This window comes from Tamandua tetradactyla, chromosome 3 (genome assembly GCF_023851605.1).
Source record: "Tamandua tetradactyla isolate mTamTet1 chromosome 3, mTamTet1.pri, whole genome shotgun sequence".
Lineage (NCBI taxonomy): Eukaryota > Metazoa > Chordata > Mammalia > Pilosa > Myrmecophagidae > Tamandua > Tamandua tetradactyla.
Window position 1 is genome coordinate 80,429,161 of NC_135329.1, and position 23,039 is coordinate 80,452,199.

The window sequence follows — 23,039 nt, forward strand, 5'->3', positions numbered from 1 at the left end:
CCTCGGCTCACTCTTCTGCTCACAGGCTCAGGTCTCGGCCTGTCCCCCGCCTTTCTGCCATCGGCAGGGAACCCGAGGCCCTTTACAGCCCCCCAGCTGGGGTGAACCGTCGCAGCTCTCCTCTCTCTTCTGCACTCCTTTCCCACCTGGTCACCTGAACGCTTCCCGCGCCACCACCTTTTTCCTTTTTTTTTCAATTTGTTAATTCGTTGTTATTACCTTGCTAACTCTGCTAATCCTACGTGAGAAAGGAGAACAGGCCCAGGTCAGAATATTAGGCAGTCCAAATAACTGTGCTGGGTATCTTCTCACCACCGCACAGATAACTCCCCCCCCGCCCCCCGCACTCTCCACCCAGGAGGCAGGCAGTGTGGGCTGAACAATCTCAGGTTCCTGCCTTAACGTTTGTTGGGTGTCATCGACAGGGTGATGGCAAAAGATTGGGGGGTGGTGAAGTGAGGGGCGGCTCTTCGTTTTCCCGGCTCCTTCGCCGCTGCATCACTCGGTTACTTCCTTTCATCAGGGGCAGTGACTCCTGCCCATTTGGGGTTCACGTCACTTGCTTTCCCTGGTCCCGGGAGGGGCTGCATTCCGGGCAGTCCTGTAGTCCTGGGTCTGGTGGTGGGCGTTTGGGTGTGGGAAGACCCTGGGGGGTGGAACGGAGCAGTTCCATCCTGCCTGTGTGGGCCTGCAGGGTCCTGGGCTGAGGGTGCTCGGCCAGCCATGCTCCAGCCACTGCCCCAGCATCCGGACTTCCCTGGGTGCTTGCCCAGCCGGAGGGGTGTGGGGTGCAGGTCTCCCTACGGGGTGCTGCAACCCCCTAATTCGGCGCACCCCCACCCAGCTCACCAAGGCCCCAGGAGGCAGCCTGTCAAGTGGGGAGGGGCTGAGAGCGGGGAGGGGGCTTCGGGGCTGACAAGGGGGGACTTCTGTCGCCCGGCCCTTGGGTGCTTGGAGGCCGTGACGTCTTCCCCACGTTGTCGGCTCTGGAAAGCCTTGCACCGCACGTTTCTGCGCGGGGCTCTGGCCCTGATGAGGCACCTTGCCCAGCCCCGCAAGGAGGCGCTGAGAGGCGGGGGCTCACACGGCTCTGTTTTTGTTGTTGTTTGAGAACTTTGATAGTAAAATGTCCAGCACAAAGTGCTTTTTCAGGTCATCCACGAAAGTGCCCAGAACGCGTGGACGCGGCTCGCTGGGCTGCGCACTCCCGCCCTGCACAGGGCCCAGAGGCGCGCGGCCGCGTGTGGACTCGGCTGAGCCTCCCCCGCGCGCAGCTCTATTTCAGGGCCCGCGGCGCCGCTGTGGACGCGCCGGTCTGGGTGCCGACGCCGCATGTGGACCTGAAGATCTGCACGTACGGCCGGCTGTACCAGGACTCCGTCCTCGTCCAATCGCGGTGAGTCCCGCGTCCTCGTCCCCCGGCTGAGGCGCAGCGTCCCCCCCCCCCCCGCACGAGGGGCTCGTGGTGCGATGGGCGCGTGACGAGGGCGCTCGGGGCGCGAGGCTCTCCTGGGCTGTGGGGCAGCCCTCAGCGGAGGGGAAGGTCGGGGCAGCGAATGGGGGGCGCACACGGTGGCCGGCCGGGAAGCTGACCTTCGAGCCCGGACGGCCGGCCCTGCCCGCACCCTGGCTTTCCCTGCGGGTCCCATTTTGGACCTGTGGCCTCCAGGACGGCAGAGAGCAGCATGCGCTGTCCCAGCTCTCCCGGGTGTGGTAAGGTGCCACGGGAGCCGGAAGCTCGCCCACCCACACGCCAGCTCACGGGCCAGGGGGCCTCAGACCCGGGCAGCGCAGGTGGAGGGGCTGCGGGGGCAGCGGTTCCCGGGGGGCCTGCAGGCCGGACGGGGGGTGCAGAGTGGGCAGCGCGGCCGTGACCACACGCAGCAAGCGCTTGCACCTGCGGGCTTGGCCAGGGTGCCGGGGCTCACAGCCGCAGTTTCTGAAGAGACGGATATACCGACACCTGGAGGAAAGGAGGCAAATCACGAGGCCCCAGCTGAGTGCGTGCTCGTGAACTGGGGACGCCGAGTGGCCAAGAGCAGATGCCATGCCGGCCCCTAGACCCACCTCCATGGGCACCCTGCCCTGCCCGCTGGCACAGAGGTCGGTGTGGGCAGTTTGGCTGCAGTGGAAGTGGAGTCCCGAGGGGTGCCCTGCCCGGCCGCCCTGACGCCCGTGGCACCCTCCCATGCGCCCCCGTGCACGGCGTTGTGCTGCATGCGCTCTCAGCGGGGGCTTGAAGAAGAAACGAGAGGGCTGCAGGGTTGCAGGTGTGTGCAGGGGAAAAGCCGCGTCTTCCTGTGGTGAGCGCACCTGGAAGGGTCTTTCCCCACCTCGGGCTCGGGTGACACAGCTGGCGCCAAGGCTGTTGACGGGCGCAGGGGGGCATTTGTGCTTCTTCAGCCCTCCCTGAGGCGCATCTACTGGGGGAGCGAGGGCGCGGTGAGGCTGGGCAGCGGTCAGCTGCTCCCTTCATTCGGACGCCCTTTCTTCCTGGGAGCAGCTGAGGGTGTCACCGCACCAACGCCTCTCTGTGTTTGTGCAGGGGAGGGACGTCGGCCAGCGTCGGGGACAGAGAGCGGTACTGGCTGCTGGGGGGTCTCGGGTGGGTGGGGAGGGAAGGGGGCGCATGCCGAGGGCCTGCATGGGGCTGGGTGGTGCTGGTGACAGGGTCAGGGCTGCTTTCGCTGTCCTCCACCCGGGTCACAGCTTGGGGAGTCACCTCGGGGCGCCCAGAGGTCTCGGGCCAGGCAGCTCTCCCTAAGGGGCAAGGGTCTGGTCCCCGGTGAGGACCACTGGCAGGAGGGCATTGCCTCCCGTCTGTAACTGTTTGGGGGGGTGCCCAGCGCGCTGACAGGCTGGACAAGCAGGCGGGGAGCGCCAGGGGATGGGAGGCGGGGGGAGCGGGTAGCGCGGGAATGCGGGGAGGGGGGTTGCGCATGGAGGCTGCTGGAGCTTCGGCCCTATGGTTTCGACCCCGGGGCAGCATCCGGCTCCCGGCTGCCGCCCCCTCTGCCGCCGTGGCCCTCGTACTGGGGCGTTTCCTGGTCCGGTGGGCGCCCGAGGGGCCGCCGTGGCACGCACTGGCCGTGGCTTCGGGGCTCTGGGCACAGCACGCCGACGGTCACCGACCTCACTGGGCCTCGCGGAGCCACTGTCCCCGGCCCTGGCTGGCCGATGCCCCCCCTTTACCTGGGTGTTTTGGACCCAAAGACTCCCGAGGGGCCATGGGACGTGGCCTCGGGCTGCGCGCTGGGACCTTTGGGGGAGGCGGGACCTCTTCTGTTTGGGGGCCTCGATTATTTGTTAGACTGTTTTCTTCTTTCTTTCTTTCCTTTTTTCCTTTTTTCTTTCTCTTTTCTTCCTGAACTGTCAGGCTGATGAGTGGGAGTACCAGATTTTCAGAGTGACTGCAGCTTAGTAATCAGAATGCTCAACCCTTAACAAAAAGTTACAACCCTATTAGGAAACAGGAAAGTATGGGCCAGTCACGGAGAAAAAAAAATCAATTTCACAAAAAGTATTCCAGAGGAAGCTCATTTTCTGGACTCGCTAATCAAAGACCTTAGATCAGCAAATCTGAACTAGGATCAATTAACTAAAGGAAAACGTGGATTAAAAACTAAAGGAGATTCCAAAAACAGCATATGAGCAAAATAATGGCTATACTAATGAGATAGAAAATATAAAGAGGAGCCAAATGGAAATTCTGGAGCTGTGACGTACGATAATCGAGATGAAAGATTCGGTGGAGGTGTTCAGCCCCAGATTGGAGCAAGCAGAGGAAAGAGTCAGCAAACTGGAAGTTAGAACAATTTAAACTGTCCAGTCTGAAGAGCAAAAAGGAAAAAAAAATGAACAGAGCCTGGGGACGCAATGGGATACCATCAGATGTAGCAACATAAACATCATAGGAGACCCAGGAGGAGAAAGGGGGTAGAAAAAATATACAAATAAACAATTGCCAAAAATTTTCCAAAGCTGATGAAAAATGCAAATGTAGAAATCCAAGTTCAGTGAATTCCAAGCACGATAAATTCAGAAATTCCCATACTGAGACACGTTATAGTAGAATTTTCAAAGCCTAAAGACAAGGAGAATCTTGAAAACAAAAAGAGAGGTGAGGGTCACGTGCAAAAGGTCCGTAGTAGGGTCAGTGTCTGATTTTTCACTGGAAATCCCGGAGGCTAGGCAGCGGGAAGACATAGTTAAAGTGTTGAAAGAAAAAAAAAAAAAAAAGAAGAATATATTCAGCAAACCTGTCCTTCAAACACGAGGGAGATGGACACGTATAGAGTATTTGTTTTGAAAAGCTAAAAATAGGAGGGAGAAATTAAGACATTTGGGGTAAATAAAAGCTGAGAGAGTTCATTACCACGAGACCTGCCCTACGAGAAATCTTTAAAGCATTCCTTCATGGCAAAAGAGAAAGACACTAAACAGTAATGGAAATTGTGTGAAGAAATAGATTTCGAATATGGTTAACCATATGGGTTAACATGCCAGTATTGCATGTTTCATTTTCAGCATCACCTATTTCTTACATGGCTTAAAACTCATATACACAGAAAAAGTCATAAACCTTTCTTATAGGGCACAAAACCTATAAAACTAGTTTGTGGCAAAAACCACATGAAGCCCTAGAGACACAGGATGGGTATAGGCTATTGAAGTTGAATTGGCGTCCGTACAAACTAAAGTGTAGAATAGATTCAGGATGTCGTTGAGGGCTGTAATGGGCTGAATGTTTCCCCCAATGCAAGACGTATTCTGCATCTTAACCTGCTTCCCTGAGTGTGAAACCATTTGTAAATAGGACCCTTTGAAGATGTGGCCGACAGAACTGGGGTGGGTCTGTGAGATTCAGACGCGGTCACAGAGGAAGCCACAAAGGAAAAAGCCAGGAGCCAGCGGAAACTGAAGGACAGCCGCAGGGGAAGCGCAGTTGCCATGTGGTGGACGGAGACCCTTACCAAGGATTTGCAGCCCGACGTACAACACTGTAGACTTGGGGGCCTGATTGATGCCGGGATTTGGATGCCTAGTCTTCTAATTCTTATTGTCTGATCCAGTCATTTGTGTGGTATTTGGCATGGCATCCTGGCAAGTTAAGACCTTTTTTGAAAGTCGAAAGCGGTGTGCTACTTTTACAAATACTTTAGAATGTGGAAGTGGGTTTAGAACTGGGTAATTGGCAGGGGCCCAAGGAATCCCGAGGCTTTTGGTAGAAAAAGCCTAGATTGCTTTGAAGCCACTATAGTAGAAATGTAAATATGAAAGACGTTTCTGGGGAGGGCCCAGAAGTAAGCGAGAGCCACAAAGAAAGTCTCTGTCGTCTTAGAAAATGCAAAAAAAAAAAAAAAACCCAGCATGATTCTAGCAAACAGATAGGCGTGTTGACCAATGGAATCAAGTTGAGAGTTCAGAAATAGACCCTCTCATTTATGGTCAACTGATCTTCGACAAGGCTGCCAAGCCCATTCGACTGGGACAGAGCATTCTCTTCAACAAATGGTGCTGGGAGAACTGGATGTCCATATCCAAAACAATGAAAGAGGACCCCTGTCTCACACCTTGTACAAAAATTCACTCAAAATGGATCAAATCCCTAAATATAAGAGCCAGTACCATAAAACTTCTAGAAGTGTGTTCGATTCCCAGTGCCTGCCCATGCAAAAAAAAAAAAAGTATTGGCAAAGTCCCTTGAGAGATGGTAGTATAAATGCTGACTCATTATATTGATATTTCTTTCAGTCTCCAGTGTCTTGGAGCAGCTAGAAAGAAAAACCTCAAATGTAGAACAGCAACCCATACCACATTCTAAAATCTGTTCTATAACTATTTGTTACAATGTAATTTGAAATTTTTTGGGTTTTTTGTCTATATGTTATATTTCAAAATAAAAACTTAAAAAAAAAAAAACTTCTAGAAGCATCTTCCAGATCTAGTGAGAGGCAGTGGTTTCTTAGACCTCACACCCAGAGCACAAGCAACTAAAGAAAAAAAAAGGCATCTCCTCAAAATCAAATACTTCAGTGCTTAAATGAACTTTGTCAGAAGGATGAAAAGGCAGCCTACTCAATGGGAGAAAATACCTTGAAACCATATATGGGATAAGGTTTGATATCCAGAAAATATAAAGAAGTCCTCCAGGGCAGTGCACAGGGGCTCAGCAGGCAGACTTCTTGCCTGTCATGCCGGAGACCTGGGTTGAGTCCCGGTTCCTGCCCATGCGAAAATAAGCCAGTCCTCCAATAAACAATAACAGATAAATAACCCAATTAAAAAAATGGATTAAAGACATAAAAAGACATTTTTCCAAAGAGGAAATACAAATGCCTAAAAATCACATGAAAATTTGCACTTTTACTGTTAGGGAGATGGAAATCGAAGCCACGATGAGATACCCTTTCACACCTACTAGAAAGGCCACTATCAAACAAAGAGGAAACTAGGAGTGTTGGAGAGGATGTGGAGAAATGGGATGCTTATGCACTGCTGGTGGGGAGGTAAAATGCTACGGCCACTATGGAAGACAGTTTGGCTGGTCCTCAGAAAGCGAAGTATGGAGTCGTCCTACACCCGCCAGTCCTGCGCCTCAGGATACACCCAGAAGATCTGAAAACCGGGGCAGAACGGATATTTGCACCCCTGTGTTCATAGCAGCATTAGTAACAATGCTAAAAGGAGGAAGCAACGCGGTGTCCAGCAACTGATGAGTAGATTAACAACATTTGGGGTGTGTATATGATGACTCTTATTCGCAGTGTGAAGGAAGGACGTCCTGAAGCATATGACAGCATGGATGACCCTTACGGACATTGAGTGAAATAAGTCAGACACAAAAGGACAAGCATTGTATGGTCTCACTAATACAAACCAATTGTGAGCAAACTCATGGAGTCACAATCTAGAGTACAGGCGTTCTGGTCTGCCAAAGCTGCCAGTGTGCAACACACCAGAGATGGGTCGGCTTTTAATAAAAGGGGATTTATTTCGTTAAAAACGTACAGTTCTTCAGAGGAAAGACAGCTGACTGTCATCTGAGGGTCTCCATTACACGGGAAGGCACAGGGCAGTGTCTGCGGACTTGCTTTTGGCTTCCAGGTCCCCACAGCTTTCCGTGGGGCAGTCCCTCTCTGCACCTCCAAACGTTGGGGCTGAGCTGCGAGGGCTGAGATGCGGTGTGCTGAGCTGCTTGGGTTGAACTGCTCTGAGCTCTCTTTTAAGCCTCCAGCTAATTAAATTAGACATCACTCACCAGGGAAGGCGCGCCCCTTCTCACAGATGAGTCTCCATGTTGATGACTCAGCCACAGCACGAGGCACCTCACCTGACCAGGCTGACACCTGAACCTGACCATCACTGTGGGTTATCAGAAAATGGAATGACGGTGGAGAATGGGGAGCTAGCGCTTAATTTGTGCGGAGTATTTAATAAGGTTGATTGATGGGAGCACATTTTTGCAAGTGTAATTCACGGCACTGAATGGAGAGTGCGGCTGTGGTTGAGAAGGAGTGCGGGACCGTGCGTCGCTGGAAGGAGAGTGAGAGGATGGAAAAGGTGGCACAGTGAACCCTGCTGCAGACATGACGGTGGTCAAGTGTGCAAGTACAGGAAAGCTTTCCTTGAACTAGAGCCAATGCCTGTCACTATTACGAGGGGCTAATAATGGGGTGGAATGTGGGGGGAACACACCCAGTGAGAACAGTGGGCTGCAGTTCACAGTAATATGACAATGTCCCCCGTCAATCTGACAGACTTATACTGAGTGTACGTAACAGTGAGGTGAACAGGGAGGGCATGGGGCTTTTCTTTTTGGAGCAGTGAAAATGTTCTAAAATAGATTGTGGTGATGAAGGCACAGCTCTGTGATTGTGCCGAGAGCCACTGGATGGACAGATCGTATGGAGTGTGACTAAAACTGCTTTAAAAATTTTGAGATGTTTCCAGTGAGGCCCTAGAAGGAATTGCTGAATGTTATTTGAAAACTGGACAAAAGTTGATCTGTGTTATAAAATAGCAGAGAACTTGGTGGAGTTGTGCTCTGATGTAGGATGAAAAGAACTCATACGTGATAATCTTGGATATTTAGCTGAGATTTCCAAGCGAAATGTGAAAGGTGCAGCCTTGTTTCTCCTTGGTGCTTGTAGTAAAGTGTGAGTGGAACGGGGTGAACTGAGTGCTGAGCTGTCGAACACCAAGGAACCAACACTTGGTGATTTGGAAAAGGTGAGAGCTCAGAGGGAAATGTAAAGGTGTGAACACCTGTGCAAGAAAAGCAGCACGCTCTCCAGTCAATGATCTAACTTCAGACCTCGAGGAGCTGGAAAAGGAAGAGCCAAGTAAGGCCAAAATTAGCTGCAGGGTTGCTGGCCAGGCATGGGTGGCCGGGCTGGGCTGGTCGGGGGCTCTGCGGGGCTGATTATGAGGGCCCGTTTGGTCACTGCTGAGGTCGTGGCCCCCAGGCAGAAGCCTCCGCCCCGGGTAGCCCGGCCCTGGCCTGCATGTGACCTGAAGTGCTGTGCGGGTGCGGGTGCGGGAGTGGTTTATGATGTGAGCAAAAGCGAGGGGCCCCCAGCGAAGGTCTGCTCTGTGTGCCCAGCTCCCGGGAGTGGCCACTCCCCTGAGGACAATGGGGACCCATAGGCAGGGGGCCAGTTGTCACCCACCTGGCGACAGCAGAGGCAGTGCCCGAAGGCAGTGGCTGTCACAGACACACAGGCAACACGTGGGCGCGGGGGCTGGATGGGGAGCAGGGGACAGTGCGGGACCGGGGACAGGGGTCTGGGTGTGGGGCCGGCATGGGGGGCTGGGCGGTGGCCGGGAAGGGCTCTCGCTTCTGAGGCTTCCTTCCAGCCCCGGGCTTTACTCCATCATGAAAGCTGCGGGGTACCTGCCTCTGTCCTCACTGAGTCCCCCACCTGGGAAGTGGGGCCCGAGAGTCTCTGTGCTCCTGCTCGGCCTTGAGTCCGGACTCCCCCAAGGCCAAGGGCCAGGAGACGGAGGGTGGGCCGTGGGCACGGGGAGGGGGCGGGCTGTGGGGGGAGGGGGGCAGGCCCGTCCCTGCGGCCTTTCTCCGGCCTGCTCTGCGGGGTGGGCACTCACTGACCCCAGGAACTGGCCCAAGCCTCGGCCGGGCAGGAGATGGACAGAGGGGGCTTCCCAGGGCGCTGACGGGTCCCTGGGCCTCGCGCAGGTCCAAGGCCGCCCTGCGCCTCAAGTTCGAGGTGTGCCGGGAGCTGCGGGCCCACATGGAGCTCCTTCCGCAGACGGGCTACGTGCAGGCCATGTCCTCCTGCTCTGTGCAGCTCAAGTTCAAGCCCCGGTGAGCGCCCCCAAGGCCTGGGGGAGGGGGCTGCCTAAGCAGGGTGGGGCGGTTTTGCTCGCTCTGCTCTCCAGCACGGGAGGCTGGGACTCCTGGAACAAACTCCCCCGCCTGGTCCCGGGGTCCCTAAGCACAGGCCTGCGGTGTGAGGGGTGGGGGCCTCTGTGGGTGGGGCCTGGGTGGGCTGCCGCGACCACAAAGGAAGGCTCCTTCCCTCACTGTCTCCTCCCTTCCCTCCCCAACCCCGAACAAACGGGGAGTGCCCGGGGACCCCTCCGCTTGCCACTCCCCTTATCTCGGGGGCCTCACCCCTTCTCACAGGCCCAGCAGGGCAGGGCAGGGGTCTGGGGCAGGGTCTGCTGCTTCCTGCCCTCCGCTCAGCCACCCCAGGGTGCGCCCAGAACAGAGAAGCAGCGTCCTCACGGGCCGCCATGTCTGGCGCTGGACCCGCGTGGACAGCCCCATGGGCCCTGGCCAAGGGCCGGGTCTCCTCTCACGTGGGAGAAAGTCAGCCTGGACGCGCTGTGACGGACCCTGCGGCCAGGGGCATCCCCACCGCATCTGCTCTTGCAGGGGAGGGCCTTACGGGCAGTGACTTCTTAGAAAAACACATTTTCAGTAACATAGAACTCACGTGATTATTCCTTGGGTGGAGCTGGTGGGTTTCAGCTGGGCCCAGAGACCCCAGGCCCCCTCCCCGGGTCCCCTCCCCGTCTGGCTGAGAGGCACTGGTGGGACCCAGGCGCCTTCCCCACCACGCAGCCAACAGTGGGTGGGGGGACGCACCCCTCCCCTTTGCTCCAGGATGCCAAGGCTGCTGTGTGTGTGTGTGTCCCCTCTGTGTGCCTGCCCACATGTACTTGCATGTGCACACATGTGCCTGCATGTGCGTTTGTACGCCTGGGTATATACGTATGCACACGCGTGTCTTCATTTCCATGTGTGCACATGTGTGTGTCCTGGGTTGCTGTGTTGCTCTAACAGTGCCACACAATGGGCGGGGCTTCTCAGCCCACGGCCTGAGGCTGGGACCCTAGCAGATGCCACGGCTTCCCCTGGGCCCGTGTCCCTCCGGCCGTGGGCTCTTCCGGTTTCCACTGGCCTCGGGCTTCGCCTGGGGCCTTCCCTACCCTCCATGTCCAGCGTCTTCTCTCTGCAAGGCCTCCTGTGACCGTGTTTGGTCCACCTCGTCCCGTTGGGCCACACCTCGGCCGAGAGGGACCCCTTCAGGAGACCCTGGTTACCAGGCAGCTCACACCCACCTGAGTGCAGTGAAGACACATGTATGCTGAGACACGCACTCCAACCCAAGGCTTGTGTGTGTGCGCAACTGCCATGTGAAATTGTGTGTGTTGCTTATGCATGTGTGTGCATTTGTGTATTGTGTGCTCATGTGTGTGTGCATACGTGTGTGCGCCTGTGCGTGTACATTTGTCTATGTGCGTGTGCACATCATGTGTTTGCTTATGTGCACGTGTGCACCCGCGTGTGTGTTTTTGTCTCTGTGCATGCATGTGTGTTTGTATGTGTGCACCCACATATATGCATTTGTCTCTGTGCATGTGTGTGTTCATGTGGATGTGTGAGTGTCCCCTTTAGGAAAAGCCATATCTGTCTGGGTTTTCCCACCAGGTGTTGCTCCCTGGATGCAGGGCTTGGCCCGAGAGGGGCATCTGTCCAGGGTGCAAATGGACAAAGCCAGCCAGGCCCTTCCTAGATGTGGACAAGGAGCAGAGAGGCCGCGAGGCCACGCATGTGGCCAGGACATCCTGCATAGAGGACACGTCCTCACGGCCCATTCACTACTGGCCGGTGGTCACCTTGTGTGATCTCACCAGGCGCCCCGAGGAGGGTGGCCCAGGGGTGAGCTGGCCAGATGCACAGGGGCAGGGGTGCCTGGGGCCCTGGCTCCATTTACGTGGACCCTCCGGCCTTTTCTGGGTCTCAGTGAGCATGCCCTGCTTTCGCAGCAGGCCTCTCAAGGTGCCTGGCCATGCGGCAGGGCCTCTATCTCTGACCACAGGATGGGTGCCCTCTGCACGCAGGGCCAAGAGGCGCCCGGAGCTGCTTTAGCTCCTGCCTCACGTCACACCCACTGGCCGGGGCAGGGTCCTGCCAAAGACTGGACAGCGCATGGTGCAGGGAGCAGCCACACGGACAGGGAGGGACTGTGGCCCCATGGGCAGGAAGGGTGCTGAGGCGGTGCCTTAGGATCTCGGCTGCTTCCAGACGTGGCCAACTGGGTAACGCTGACTTCTGTCCTTTTCTGAAATTTCCTAAATGCCACTGATTTCCTCTTAGACTCAGAAAGCAAACTATCTTTAAAGGCACGTGCACTTGTAAAGGGTCTTCTCAAGCTGCAGAATCCTCACGCGCTGGAGAGCTGACTAGCTTTGCGTGCAGTTCTTCGATTCCACGTGGGAAGCCCGTGGCCGCCGTGGCTGGGACTGCGCTCGCGGCGTGTCTCCCCTCCGCACGGTGCTCCCTGCCCAGGCCCTGCAGATGCTCCTCTGGGCAGGAGCGGTCATGTGCATGCATCTCTTGCAGGCACTCCCTCCCGAACGACGCAGGGAAATATTTTGACAAAGAAAGGAGAGTCCTGGAGGCCCCCATGACCATATGGGTGGCTGACCAGGTCTGTGGGCCTGTCGGGCTGCATCTCCCCCAGCAGCCCCCAGGGCACAGAGCCCCTCCTGCTTGCCCCACTGTTGGGGGGGGGGGGGGTCTCTGTGGTTAAGCAGCTCCTGCATGGCGGGGAGAAGGGGCATCTGTGGCCAGAGAGGGTGCCCCACACGAAGTAAGGAGCCTCCAAGTCCTGGAGGCAGGTCTCCCAGGCCCCAGACTGCACATGCACACACAGTATACCCACATACACTGAGACAGAGGTGTGCACACACACATGCACACGCAGTATACCACGTGTGGGCACACTCACGCACACACACTATACTGCAGCACAGACACAGTCACACACAACACACCGTACACACGTGCATATGTAGCTTACTGCACACCCAGGCACACCCACACACATGCAGTATACCACACAAGGACACACTCATGCATATGCACACACTGCAGACCCAGATATGGGTGCACAATTGACACATTCATGCACATACACATGCCACACACCCAGGCACATGCATTGCACATGTGAGCACCCAGTTTCACATGTAATATGCTGCACACAGGGCACAAGTGCACTCGCTACCTGCACAGGTGGGCCCCTCGGCCGAAGCACACTGCCCCCTGTGCCCCCGCCTTGGGTTGCGCCCCAAAAGCCACTGTGTCCCGCTCCCCAAGGCAGGGTGTGGCCACATATGCTCTTGCCAGCCGCGTGTCTTAACGATGGCCTTACTGTTGGGAGAGACCTATAGCTCAGCTGCCTGCAGGCGGTGGGGATGTGACCATCCTCTGTGCCCCAGGTGAAGCCGGTGGGGTTCACCGTCCATGCCGTGGTCACCACCTCGGACCTGGAGCTCAGCCCCTCGGAGGTGGACTTCGGCCACTGCACCATCTATGAGGCCATCAGGACCCAGGTCACCCTCTGCAACCACTCCCTCCTGCCCCAGGAGTTTGGGTTCATCGGCCTCCCCAAGGTACCACCTCATGGGCTGGGCCAGGACAGGCCAAGGCCAGTGTCTGCTGGGGCTCCGGGGCCCCCAGGCCAGGCCCCAGCTAACCCTGCCCGGGAGGCCTCTCGGCCCCTCTGCCCTTCCCTCCCTGTTGCCGCTGGCCAGGCCCAGCCTCTGCCTCACGCTGCCTTTCCATCTCTCCTTCCCTCAGACCGCTGACCCCTGGGGCTCCAGTCCCCTCCCCACCTGCCTGAACCCAGGGCACACAAGATGGGCTCCAGCCTCCACCGCCTCTCCTCCCAGACTGCCCACAAAAGGCCCCACCACACATGCACGTGCTCACACTCATACTCACCCCTTCACCTGTACACACACACACTCACATGCACACACTCATGCCTATTCCCATTTTCTTACACAGAATGCACACACATACTTGCTTACACACACGTGCAGCATGCTCACACTCATACATGCACACACACATGCAGTCACGCTTATACTCATATGCTCATACTCACACATGTTCACACATGCACATATGCCCATGTTCACTTATTTGCACTCACACACTCATTTGGGCACACACACGCCCATACTTTCACATACTCATACACTCACTTTCTCATACTCACGCGCTTACACAGCCACAGGCACTCAGGCCCCTGCCACACACGTGTGCACACAGTTCCCACTGTGACGGTGAACTCTGATCTCTCCTGTTTCACATTGGCGTCGATGCTTTTTCACGTGCCAGTTCGTGGACATTCAGCCCAATGACGGGTTTGGGACGATCCAGCCGCTGGAAAGTCTGCTGCTCGACGTGGTCTTCCAGCCGTCCAAGGCCCGGGAATACAGCTTCGAGCTGGTCTGCAAGTCAGAGATCAACCGGTGAGCCGTGGGGTGAGGGTTCGGTTGGGCCGGGCCCCCAGCGCCAGGCAGCCCCTTGCACTGGACAGCCTGGCCCAGCCAGCGGGAACCGCGGGTGGGCAGAGACAGGCCTGGGACCTGGGCCAGCTCACCTGTGCGTGCGTGAGTGTCTGAGCGTGCATGCACATGTGAGTGTGCCTGCGCAGTGTGAGTGCTCCTGGTGTGGGCACACATGTCTCTATAAGTGTGCATGTGTGTACGTGTGCAGGTGTGTGTGTACATGAATGTATGTACATGCGTGTGTAGAATGTCCCTCTGGTGGCAGCTGGATGGCGCACAGCCCCCCTCCGTCCTCAGGGGCACTTGGCCCTACTCGGAGCCTCCACGTCCACATCTGAGAAATGGGCCCGGGGGTCACCGAAGAGGTTGAGTGTCTGTGAGGACGACTCATGGGTGGCACCTCCAGCGCTGAGGCCGGGAAGGTGGTGTGACAGGTGGCGGGGGCCGGGGGGCAGCGGCAGCATCAGAGTCAAGCCCTCCAGAGACTACAGGGGGCTGCCAAGGCCCTGCCCACCTTGGGCCTGCTCCGCTGCCCCTCCTCTCTCCCCTCCTCGCCCTGGACCCCCTGGACGTGGGGCAGGCACCCCGTGGTGGGGCCTCACACTCCCGTGGGGCCGACCCAGGGCCTCGAGGGGGCCGGACGTGCCCACTGCTGCCTCCACAGGGCGGCCCATGCACCCCCACGTCCCCTCCCCAGAGCGGGTCATGCACTGTTTGTTTCTGTCTCTTGCGGCCCTCGAAAGATCTCTGTTTCATTCCCGAGGTCGCCCCAGGGCCCCGAGTAGGAGGTCCTGAGACGACTGCTGAGTGAGGGGCATGTGGATTCTAAGAGAACCATGGACACACGCAAAGCTTTGCTGGTGAGCACAGCATCCACACGCAATGCTGGACAAGTAGAAATCCGCGGGTAGAAGAGGGCAGGGCACCCCCAAACCACATACCCACATTAACTCATGTGGACCGGTACCCGAAATGCAAGAGCTGAAACCATGAAACAGGGAGCTCCTCAAGACTATGAGCTGTAACACGTCCTTACACATGGCACCACAAGCACAGGCCACAAAGGAAAATAGGTGAATTGACCATCACGATTTACAGTGTTGCACATCAAAGGACATTATCCAGGAAGGAAAAAGACAACCTATAGAATGCGAGAAAATATTTGGAGTCCATATATCTGATAAGGTTTATAATATTCAGAATATATAAAGAAATCCTACAACTCAACAACAAAAAGAAAAACAACTTGATTTAAAAATGGGCAAAGGCCTTGAAGAGACGCGTCTCCCGAGAAGATGCAGGAACGGCCCGTAAGTACGTGAGAGGGCACTCAGTCTCGTTAGCCGCTAGGGAAGTGCAAACCAAACCACAGTGACACACCACTTCACACTCAATCGGGTGTTATCACTTAAAGAAAAAAAAAAAAGGAAAGAGAATGTCAGGTGATGGAGGGATGTGGGGAAACTGGCCCCCCGTGCATCGCTGGTGGGGTGTGAAGCGGTGCAGCCGCTGTGGGGAGCAGCTTCGTGGCTCCTCAGGATGTCACACCCGGAGCTGCCGTGTGACCCAGGAATCAACAATAAGAGGCCCACCGGCAGCTGTGACATTAGGCGCAGAGCGGCACTGCTCGCAGCAGCCGAGAGGTGGAATCCACCCAGGAGTCACCAGCAATGAGTGGATGGACAGAGTGTGGTCTGTCCTTTCGAGGGAATGTTGCTCGGCCGTAAAAAGGGGATGAAGTTCTGACATGGCCACAACATGCATGAGCTTGAAACTATGCGAAGTGAGAGAAGCTGGGCACAGAAGGACACGTAGTATATGGTTCCACTCCTGTGAAATGTCCAGACTAAGTGAATTCACAGAGACAGCACACAGATTGGTGGTGTGGGGAGGGGGCGCAGGGAGTCACTGCTTAATTAGGGTACAGAGTTTCTGTTTGGGGTGATGAGAAAATTTCCAGAATAAACCCTGCTGATGGGAATGAAGGCCACTGAATCATACACCTGAAAACGGTCAAGATGCCAAATTGCATGCTGTGTATTTTACCACGGTAACATGTACAAAAAGCCACCACCACAAGGCGAAACCCTGTTCGTGTGCCCTCCTGGTTGTGCCATCACCTGGCGTGGCTCCTCTGTCACAGCTGGCACCCAGACGCTGGCACCTGCGTCCCCATCCCTGCTTGGCACTCGCTCCATGGTGTGTCCCCGAAGAGCAGCTGGTGCACTGGACGCCCGAGGCCGCCCCCGCCACTGACCGCAGCCGTAGTTTTATTCTTCAAAGTCTGTTTAGCTGAGTATAAAACCTTCATCTCATGTTCTCCTGCCCCGCATCTCTTAGATTTATTAACCTGCTGCCTTCTGGCATAAAGCCTGTCTGCCGATGTCCGATGCCCATCAGAACCTCTTTCTGTTTGGATACTTAAGGGACTTTTTCTTTTTCATTTAGGATACAGTCATTTTACAAAAATGCAGCTTGGTATATTGGTTTTTTATCTCAACAAAGTTTCCTTGAATTTTTCATAGTTGTTCTTTTGCTTCAGCTTCCTTCTTTGGAGCCTCCTGTTACCACTGCGATGACTCTTACCTGCCTTTCTTCTATGTTCCTGCTCTCTCTTGACTCCTTTTCATCACTTTACTTCTTGTTTCTTTTTAAAATGACCTTTTATCTCTCTTAAGGAAATGTCTACTGCGCTCCTTCATTTGTGAGTCTCTTCTAGTTGGGTCGTCTTTTTTGAAATTTCTTTTCTTTCCTTCTTAGCTCCTTCCTGAGTTCTAAGTCATGAGTTCTTGTGATTCTGGCATGCGTGACGGCTTCCTGGCTTGTCTTGTGTTCTCAGGTCTTTGGGCCCGTTTTGAGCGACTGCATGCTGGCGGTGGTCTCGTTCGCACGCTTGTCTTTCGGGCAGGCTTCCTTGTCTGCAAGAATGCTTTTCCGCTCCTCATCCCTTCCGCCCTGTAGCAACTTTACCAGTGATTTAACCTCGATCTCTTCCTGTCGCCCACTTTTATGAGCAATTGCTCTTTGGAACTTTTAGAAGGCCCAGGTCAAGTAGCTTTCCTCAGTCCATGGCTCTGAGCACCCTCCTCGATTTTCCTCTGTGAGGTTTTAGATCTCCGGGCCTCTGGCTTTCTCAGCTCTGCCCCCCGCCCAGTCACTGGCCCTGCTGCCTGCCTTGTCTCCTGTGCTCGCCCTGCTCTACTGTCTGCCGGGAGGCCCCTCTGCATGCCGACCGTGGCTCTGGCGGGTGTTCCTGTGCTCAGGCCGCTGACCCCACACTGGCTGTGGTCTGGTCGGGGCTGTCACCATCTCGGCCGGGAGTGACCGTGAGTTTCACCCGCCTGGTGCAGCCCTCCTGAATGGCCTCCATGCATGGAGGTCCCTCCCTCCCTCTCCCCTCCCCCTCCCCTCCCCTCCCCCTCCACCTGCCCTTCCCCTCCCTCCCTCTCCCCTCCCTCCTTCTCCCCGCCCCTCCCCTTCCCTCCCCTTCCTCTCCCTTCCCCCTCCCCTTCCCCTCCCTCCCTCTCCTTCTCCCCCGCACCCCTGTGCTTTTCAGTGCTAACCAGGAGGAAAGAGGGAAAGACGGCCTTTCTCCTCCCTGCTCTTATCCTGGGCTCTGTCGTGTCCTTCGGCGCGAAGCCAGCCTGGGCCTCCCCCTCCTGTGGCCATAGACAGAACTTGCAAGATGAACCACTGCCCGCGAAGCCAGGCAACCCGGAGGGACTCCCAGGAACAGGAGCCGGAGGCCGCCCTGCCCTGCCCGCCTCGCGGTGCCACGGACGGGGCCTGGCCAAGCCTGGTGGAACTGGAGGATGCTGTGCAGCCCCAGCGCCCCAGCCGAGGGCCGCCCCATGTGCAAATCAGCCCCTGGCCTGGCACCAGCGGACCCCCTGCAGCCCCTGCTGTGGTGAGGACCCCACCGCCTGCCCAGGCTGGCCCTGAAGAGCCAACTGGCAACCCAAGCCAAGCCCACGTCTGCCTCCCGCGCCCCCACCAGAGCCCTGGGGAAGGGGGCGAGGTTCAGCTTACAGAGAGGACCCCAGCCCCTTCTCTCCACCCCTGGTCAGGACTGGCCCTTGGGCCGGAGGGAGACGTGGAGGCCATTTAAGAGGCTCCTTTCCAGGCTTGCGATGGACCAGGGAGGTCCCGGCAAAGGAAGACACATGGCAGCTGCAGGTTCCTTGGGGATGGAGCCCACGGTACTTGCTGCTGGGGTGAAGTCCAGTGAAGGAGAGGCAGGGAGACCCCTCCCAGGGTGGTCCAAGCCCCGGAGACAGCATTTCTTGGATGGGGAAGGCCAGAGGAGGGAGCCGAGGGAGTGCCTCTCTGCAGACAATCAAGCACCCGCAAAAACAAGTCCCCCATCCTCCAGAGCAACAAACCTCACGTTGTTGTCGTATCTGCCACCTGATTTCTCTTTGCTAAAGATATCAGAATTACACTCATAGGAGGGATTCCCTTTGTTCCCTTACTGCTTCCCCAGAAGCAACCACTCCCATAGCCTTCCAAACTCCAGGTGTTTGAATCTATAAATAGTATGCATACACAGAGAGTAGATATGTAGGTGTAGAGAGATGAGTGGATATGGATGAACAGATGGGTGATCGGATGAATAGATGGGTGAGTGGATGGATGGTTGGGTGGGTGGTGGATGGATGGATGGATGGTTAGATGAGTGGATGGATGGATGAACAGATGGGTGACCAGATGAATAGATGGGTGAGTGGATGGATGGACAGGTGGGTGGTGGATGGATGGATGGATGGGTAGATGGGTGGGCGGGTGGATGGATGCGTGGGTGGTGGATGGATGGGTGGATGGGTAGATGGTAGATGGGTAGATGGGTGGGCGGGTGGATGGATGGGTGGATGGGTGGTGGATGGATGGGTGGATGGGTAGATGGTAAATGGGTAGATGGGTGGGCGGGTGGATGGATGGGTGGATGGGTAGATGGTAGATGGGTAGATGGGTGGGCGGGTGGATGGATGGGTGGATGGGTAGATGGTAGATGGGTAGATGGGTAGATGGTTGGATGGATGGATGGATGGTTGGGCAGATGGTGGATGGGTAGATGGGTGGGCAGGTGGATGGATGGGTGGGTGGGTGGTGGATGGATGGGTGGATGGGTAGATGGTAGATGGGTAGATGGGTAGATGGGTGGATGGATGGATGGATGGGTGGGCAGATGGTGGATGGGTAGATGGGTGGGCGGGTGGATGGATGGATGGGTGGGTGGTGGATGGATGGGTGGATGGGTAGATGGTAGATGGGTAGATGGGTGGATGGATGGATGGATGGGTGGGCAGATGGTGGATGGGTAGATGGGTGGGCGGGTGGATGGATGGATGGGTGGGTGGTGGATGGATGGGTGGATGGGTAGATGGTAGATGGGTAGATGGGTGGGTGGGTGGATGGATGGGTGGATGGGTAGATGGTAGATGGGTGGATGGGTAGATGGTAGATGGGTGGATGGATGGGTGGATGGGTAGATGGGTGATCAGATGAATAGATGGGTGGGCAGGTGGATGGATGGTTAGATGAGTGGATGGGTGGATGAACAGATGGGTGATCAGATGAATAGATGGGTGAGTGGATGGATGGACAGGTGGGTGGTGGATGGATGGATGAATGGGTAGATGGGTGGGCGGGTGGATGGATGGATGGGTGGGTGGTGGATGGATGGGTGGATGGGTAGATGGTAGATGGGTAGATGGGTGGATGGATGGATGGATGGGTGGGCAGATGGTGGATGGGTAGATAGGTGGATGGGTGGGTGGGTGGATGGATGGATGGGTAGATGGATAAGTGAAGGGGTGAGTGGGTGAACATATGGGTGGGTGGATAGGTGGATGTACGTGCATATAGGCTATATTTGGTGTGCTTCTAAACTTACAGAACTAGAGGGTGGCTGACCATGCCAGGCTGCCTGGGCCTGAGGAGTTTCTCAGGACATGGTTTTTAGTGCTAACATCAGGACAGTCCCGGGCACACCAGGGCAATGTTCTGCCAACATAGATGGCATCACACTCTATGTACTGCTCTACATTTCACTTTTTCCCTCCACCATATGTATTTTTGTAATAAATTCATATTGACACACCCAAAGCTTCCATTTTGGACACGTCAAGGTTGCATCCCATCCATAGCAGTGCTCAGTGCACATATTAGAAAAGAAGAAAGCTGGAAAAGCAATCAAGAACCAAAGCTTCCATTTCAAGAGGCAAATTAAACTCATGAAAGTAAAGGAGAAACAGCAGAGGTAAGAGTGGAAATCAAATATTTAATCAGGAAAAGCAATCCTAAAAGGTTCTTTTATAAAAGTTAATATAAGACACATTGAGAAAAGAAGAGAAAAACCTTAACTACCAGAAGGTGGAAAGGACCGTCACTCGGATCCCACAAACAGCAGGAAGGTCAGAAGAGAATGTGGCAAACTTGACACCAGCAAATGTGACAATTCGGGTGAAAAAGATAAATCCCTTAAAAAACACAAGTTACCAAAACTGACACAGAGAAAGAAAGAAAAAATCTGAATAGTTTTACGGCTATTAAGGAAATTGAATCCAAAATTTAAAAGCTTCCCACCATGAAAACTCCAGACGGGAGCCTCCTGCCAGCCATCTGGTGTGGGCAGACATGCCCCGGGCAGCATACCGGTTACCCCAGTCCTGTCTGGGTGTTTTGGGTTAAACCCGCGGCCTGCAAATCATGATGACAGCTCCCTGCAGTCCCCGAGACTCTGTGACAGCCCCACCGAAGAGGCCCGATGAGAGGCACCGTTGTTGGTCAAGGCATCTCAGTGTGCTGCCGCCACGGAACAAAGCACCACTGACCGTCAGCGTCCACCACAGGAATTCCTCGGCTCACGGCTCTGCAGGCCGAAGTCAGCGATGGAGGCTTGTGCAGGGCTGCGCTTCCTCTTAAAAGGGAGAATCCGATCATGCCTCTCTCTCTCCTGGCTTCAGGTGGCCATTGGCCATCCAGGGCAGCCTTTCTCAACCTCTGTCTGTGTCCCTTGGGTGTCCCCCGTCTGTCTCTTCTCATCTGTTTCTCCCCAGCCATATGGGAGGAAGGTTCACCCTGCTCCACTGGGTGTCAGCGTAACGTATCGCGTCTTCCCAGAGCCTGTCAATGGTGGAGTTCACAGTCATGGGGCAGGGCGTGAGCACGTGAGCACACCTTTCCTGGTGGTCTAGTCTGCTGCCTGCCGGAATGCAATATACCAGAAACGGAACGGTTTTTAAAAGGGGAATTTAATAAGTTGCTAGTTCACAGTTCTAAGGCTGAGAAAATGTCCCCCTATTATTTATTTTTATTCCATATATTCTACTCATCTGTTGACAAGGTAGATAAAAGGAGCATCAGACACAAGGTTTTCACAATCACACAGTCACATTGTGAAAGCTCTATCATTGTACAATCATCATCAAGAAACATGGCTACTGGAACACAGCTCTACATTTTCAGGCAGTTCCCTCCAGCCTCTCCATTACATCTTGAATAACAAGATGATATCTATTTGATGCATAAAAATAACCTCCAGAATAACCTCTCGACTCTGTTTGGAATCTCTCAGCCATTGACACTTTGTTTCATTTCCCTCTTCCCCCTTTTGGTCGAGAAGGTTTTCTCAATCCCTTGATGCTAAGTCTCAGCTCATTCTAGGGTTTTTCTTATTCCCTTGATGCTGAGTCTCCACTCATTCCAAGATCACTGTTCCACATTGCCAGGAAGGTCCATACCCCTGGGAGTCATGTCCCACGCAGAGAGCGGGAGGGTGGTGAGACTGCTCGTTGTGTTGGCTGGAGAGAGGGGCCACATCTGAGCAACAAAAGAGGGTCTCTTGGGGGTGACTCTTAGGCCTAAATTTTAAGTAGACTTGACCTATCCTTTGCAGGGTTAAGTTTCATATGAACAAACCCCAAGACTGGGGGCTCTGCCTATAGCTTTGGTTGTCTACACTGTTTGTGAGAATATCAAGAATTCAACTTGGGGAAGTTGAATTTCTCCCTGTTCTCACCACTCCCCGAAGGGGGCTTTGCAGATACTTTTCCACTCACTGATTGAATCACTCTGGGATTCATCGGGGCATCACTCTGGACAACCCAACAAAATCTCATGTCCTACCTGAGATTCCAAGTACTTATGGCGTTTAATCAAACTATCTACATAAGTTATATTAGGAAATGCACTAGTCAAAATATTAATTTTGTAACAGATAAACATTTTTTGCTTTAGTCCCACACAGAAGGTGACATTTTAAAATATTAATTACCATCTATTTTCAGTACCCTGCAATAATGACATTCCTTTGCTCTTCCTCATGCAAAAACATTTTTAAAATTGTACCTTATACATTTCACTGTTATTATACACTCTAGGCATTCCTAGATTATACCATCTCAATATTTAACATCTATCTTTCTGATTTCAATATGTCCTCAGCCCTCCTCCCTTTATCATTCTCACATGCAGCTTCATTCAGTGTTTTAACATAATTATATTATAGTTAGGTAATATTGTGCTGTCCATTTCTGAGTTTTTATATCCAGTCCTGTTGCACAGTCTGTATCCCTTCAGCTCCAATTACCCAATATCTTACCCTATTTCTATCTCCTGATGGTCTGTTATGAACAAAATATTCCAAGTTTATTCACTAATGTCAGTTCATATCAATGAGACCATACAGTATTTGTCCTTTAGTTTTTGGCTAGTCTCACTCAGTATAATGTTCTCAAGATCCATCCATGTTGTTACATACTTCATAACTTTATTCTGTCTTAAAGCTGCATAATATTCCATCATATGTATATACCACAGTTTGTTTAGCCACTCGTCTGTTGATGGACATTTTGGCTGTTTCCGTCTCCTTGCAATTGTAAATAATGCTGCTATAAACATTGGTGTGCAAATGTCCGTTTGTGTCTTTGCCCTTAAGTCCTTTGAGTAGATACCTAGCAATGGTATTGCTGGGTCGTATGGCAATTCTATATTCAGCTTTTTGAGGAACCGCCAAACTGCCTTCCACAGTGGTTGCACCATTTGACATTCCCACCAACAGTGAATAAGTGTGCCTATTTCTCTGCATCCTCTCCAGCACTTGTCATTTTCTGTTGATAATGGCCATTCTGGTTGGTGTGAGATGATATCTCATTGTGGTTTTGATTTGCATTTCTCTAATGGCCAGGGACGTTGAGCATCTC

At 54.3% G+C, this 23,039-nt stretch overlaps 1 protein-coding gene across 8 annotated transcripts in view; it reads left to right on the top strand.

Moving 5' to 3' along the window:
* The window catches only part of LOC143677424 (cilia- and flagella-associated protein 74-like), a 126,910-nt gene that overhangs the window by 94,659 nt on the left and 9,212 nt on the right, over positions 1 to 23,039 (top strand). For all 8 annotated transcript variants that reach the window (XR_013172603.1, XM_077153363.1, XM_077153365.1 and 5 more), the window contains 5 exons: positions 1,275 to 1,396; positions 9,200 to 9,328; positions 11,876 to 11,963; positions 12,757 to 12,930; positions 13,664 to 13,797. Coding sequence is in view for 7 of the 8 variants with exons in the window: in XM_077153363.1 (XP_077009478.1) it covers positions 1,275 to 1,396; positions 9,200 to 9,328; positions 11,876 to 11,963; positions 12,757 to 12,930; positions 13,664 to 13,797 (647 nt within the window). In the remaining variant the exon portion in view is untranslated. The remainder of the gene's footprint in view (positions 1 to 1,274; positions 1,397 to 9,199; positions 9,329 to 11,875; positions 11,964 to 12,756; positions 12,931 to 13,663; positions 13,798 to 23,039) is intronic.